This window comes from Branchiostoma belcheri, unplaced genomic scaffold (genome assembly GCF_001625305.1).
Source record: "Branchiostoma belcheri isolate BF01 breed outbred unplaced genomic scaffold, Haploidv18h27 scaffold151, whole genome shotgun sequence".
NCBI lineage: Eukaryota > Metazoa > Chordata > Leptocardii > Amphioxiformes > Branchiostomatidae > Branchiostoma > Branchiostoma belcheri.
The window spans coordinates 487421-490526 of NW_017802947.1; the positions used below are offsets into that span (position 1 = coordinate 487421).

General features: G+C 42.7%; 1 protein-coding gene across 1 annotated transcript; it reads left to right on the forward strand.

The window, feature by feature from the left end:
* The first annotated feature begins 163 nt into the window (after nucleotides 1-163).
* On the forward strand, nucleotides 164-2295 carry LOC109465478. Its single transcript, XM_019762769.1, has 6 exons — nucleotides 164-262; nucleotides 452-659; nucleotides 863-1005; nucleotides 1248-1373; nucleotides 1590-1727; nucleotides 1986-2295. The coding sequence occupies exons 1-6, from the start codon at nucleotides 194-196 to the stop codon at nucleotides 2088-2090; spliced, it is 789 nt and encodes a 262-aa protein (XP_019618328.1). The 5' UTR covers nucleotides 164-193; the 3' UTR covers nucleotides 2091-2295.
* Nucleotides 2296-3106: the final 811 nt, after the last annotated feature.

Genomic DNA, 3106 nt, shown 5'->3' on the forward strand with positions numbered 1-3106 from the left:
AACATCTTTCAAAATGAAAAAATTTCCACCATTTATCCGCCTTGCAATCGTTATGCCTCCATTATTGTTATCCTAAGAATGCGATATATATATTTTTTTTTGCTCATTTACTTGAATATTATTAGATAGAAGCGGTGGACGTGCAATTATTCAAACACTCGTTTCTCTTCAGAAAGAGGTCTTCAGTATTCTGATGTACGATTCGGATGGGGCCGGAAAAGAGGGCTACAACGAACTCATCATCATGGAGGATGAAACTGAAGTAGGTCAACTACAGTACTCAGTTTTGTTATCATACATAGAGATAAATATATGTTGAAGGTCTTTGTACCTGTGTTTTTGACATGTTCTTCCCTAGAACTCACTACAACGAATTGTCTAATACGAACGCAAGAAAGGATTGGCCTTAATGTAAAAATAGGATGCTTATGTCTGTCTGTCTGTGCGCCAGTCTCCATCTCTTTATCGTGACCAGACACCGGGAAAAAACAAGGCGTATAAGCGAGAACACGCCGTGAAGGACGAGGCACCGCGAGATCCCGCGAGAAAAGCCGAGATCGTCTACGTCCCGATGCCGCCCAGGTGCAAGACCACCGAATGCATGCCGATCAGGAAGACCAAGGACTTCGGCGACTTCTGGGAGATAACAGTAACAGATTGTAAGTATGGGTATGAAAATAGGCAGATTTTAACTGTAATTTTATTAATAAAAAATCAGACTTTAAAAATCCCTTCTGATCATAACTTCTGCTGGCGGTTTTTCTGAAGCTCATTTCACTTCTGAAACGACAATATGGACTTTCAATATATTCAGTGCCTAATTGTTTGTTTGGTACATCTTTTCTCTCGTTAATCCTTTTAGACAAGGGCGTGTGCCATTTTGAAATTGGCTGTGGAGTCCATCACTCGGGAAGGAAGGTCTTCCGCCCCCTGCTTAAATACTTCGCCGGAGACAACGTTGGAGGAATCCCTCTGGGCAGTCTTACGGCGCCTCTGTTCTTCAATGTGAGTAAGGCGAGCATGCCTTGTGTTATCTTATTCTCCAGAGTGGCCGGTTTCAAGAACTTTTTTGTACATCGTAGTAGGACCTAACTATTTGTAGTCCCAATGAATACATAACACTGACTCAGTGACCAAAATTACTTCCACATGATACCCATAATGCACTCCACATGTTACCCATAATGCACTCCACGTGTTACCCATGATGCTCTTCACGTGTTACCCATAATACACTCCTTCTCCAGTACCAAGGCGTGGTGCTGATGGGGTCCGCTGAAGAAGGGAGCTGTAGTCTACCGTATGAAATCTGCCTGCCGCTGCCAAAGGCTTTCCGAGGCAGGGATGACCAGATTGCAGCACTTAATAACCACGTAAGTAACTCAAAACAAACAAACAAATGTTCATCTTGCTTGACAGGTTCTCCCCCATTATCGCATATTTGTCACAAAGTTGATTTCGTAGGAGTCACCCTCATAACAAAAAAGTAATGTGACCTGAATTTTTAATGAGTTGTGTCAGTTGTATGTAATTCTTCACTTCGTACACTTAGTTGAAATTTAGAAGTGTATTCTTCCCGACCGACACAGACAAACCTGTACACTCGAGATGAGGTGAAGGCGTACATCACGAGAGTACACGAGTACCCACTTCTCGCGAGAACAATCCGAGAGCACGGGATACGTCTCATGGATCGCCTGGACCAGGAAGGAGTGAGATACGACAAGGTAGTACTGTCATGTTTATGTTTAACGCGAATCAACATACATTGTACATGTAAATGTAGATATCTATTGTGCTTTCTGAAGGATTATTTTTCAATGAACGTTTCTGTATCTTTGACATCCAGAGCATCACACACACAAAAAATCTGAACGTTCTTGTACGGAAAGAGACATTATTTAATGCAATACCCGAGACGTCCCAAGAAACGCGCTTGATAAGAAAGATCGCCTGCACTTATCACGTCATCGTTGTTTTCCCAGGAGGCGCTGTTAGCCTTCACGTATGACGACAACTTCACACCGCCGAGCCAGAGAGTCAGCTATGTCGGCTTCGGCAACCCCATCAGCGGGAATGGCCACACTTAAAACGCCTCCGCCCCTGGGGCGTCGCCAAAAAGTCAAGCACTGACACAAGAGTTTTAAGCCAGCTAGACGAATACCGTATGTTGTGTCAGTAAGAGGGCCAACTTCGATGTCAAGGCCATGGAGACCTCCAGATTCGCAGAACGATTGTATATATATAAACATCTACGAACTTCCAACGTTGAAAGAATTACTAGATTAAACAAAGAACATAAAAAGCTGAACTAACTCTGGCATGCAGATTAGTGACCTTCCTTATTATAATGTCTCTGGAGTAACCATCATTAAGTAACTTTCACTTTTTTTATCTGTGACTTTTTGTTAATTTGTATAAAACTTGTATAGATACACTCAGTACGGATTGTCACCTTTGTTGTTATTGGTGTGTTACCCTATACACAGAAATGACTGCAGTTTGAAAGGTACCTGCTAGGGGGCTCCAGAAAAGCAGCCGTGATTCTGCCCACAATGCCTCACGGTTCCAATAAAGATTAACAGCTTGTTTGACTCCGTCAAGGCCGACAGAGGGTCAAACCAGTCCACACAGGGACTTTGGGATGGCGCCAAAACATCAGGGAAAGAAATAAACTTGAAGTACTGAAAACTCTTCAGTGCACAGGGAACCAGTATTACGCCTAGTACCTAGTTTCGGTGCACAGTGAACCTGTGACAGTCATAATTGCCCCGATGAAGATGCTTTTCTTGAACAAGAACTTTGCTATTTAGTATTGAAAAATGTTTGAAGAGATGCCCATTGCGATGTGAATTTCTAGTAGATGGGAAGCAACTGGTACATTGCTTTGTCATTCTATATATATACATGTAGATATATCAAAGCTCGATTAACGTATAACTAGCCTGGTTAGTTTAGTTCTGCTCACTATCTACCATGGGAGCACGCATAAACTATCCAGGGTAGCACACAGGCAAATTGTTCACCCGACACTTGTAACAACAACTGACTTCAGTATGAGCAACAACTCATCAATCAGCAACTCGGGCTGTTACACTGTTGCGAC

Excerpts from the sequence above, each read along its gene's own strand:
- LOC109465478 (XM_019762769.1), top strand. The coding sequence starts at position 194 with ATGTACGATTCGGATGGGGCCGGAAAAGAGGGCTACAACGAACTCATC. Across the intron at positions 1,006-1,247 it reads CGGCGCCTCTGTTCTTCAAT|TACCAAGGCGTGGTGCTGAT; the intron begins GTGAGTAAGGCG and ends CTCCTTCTCCAG. Across the intron at positions 1,728-1,985 it reads AAGGAGTGAGATACGACAAG|GAGGCGCTGTTAGCCTTCAC; the intron begins GTAGTACTGTCA and ends TTGTTTTCCCAG.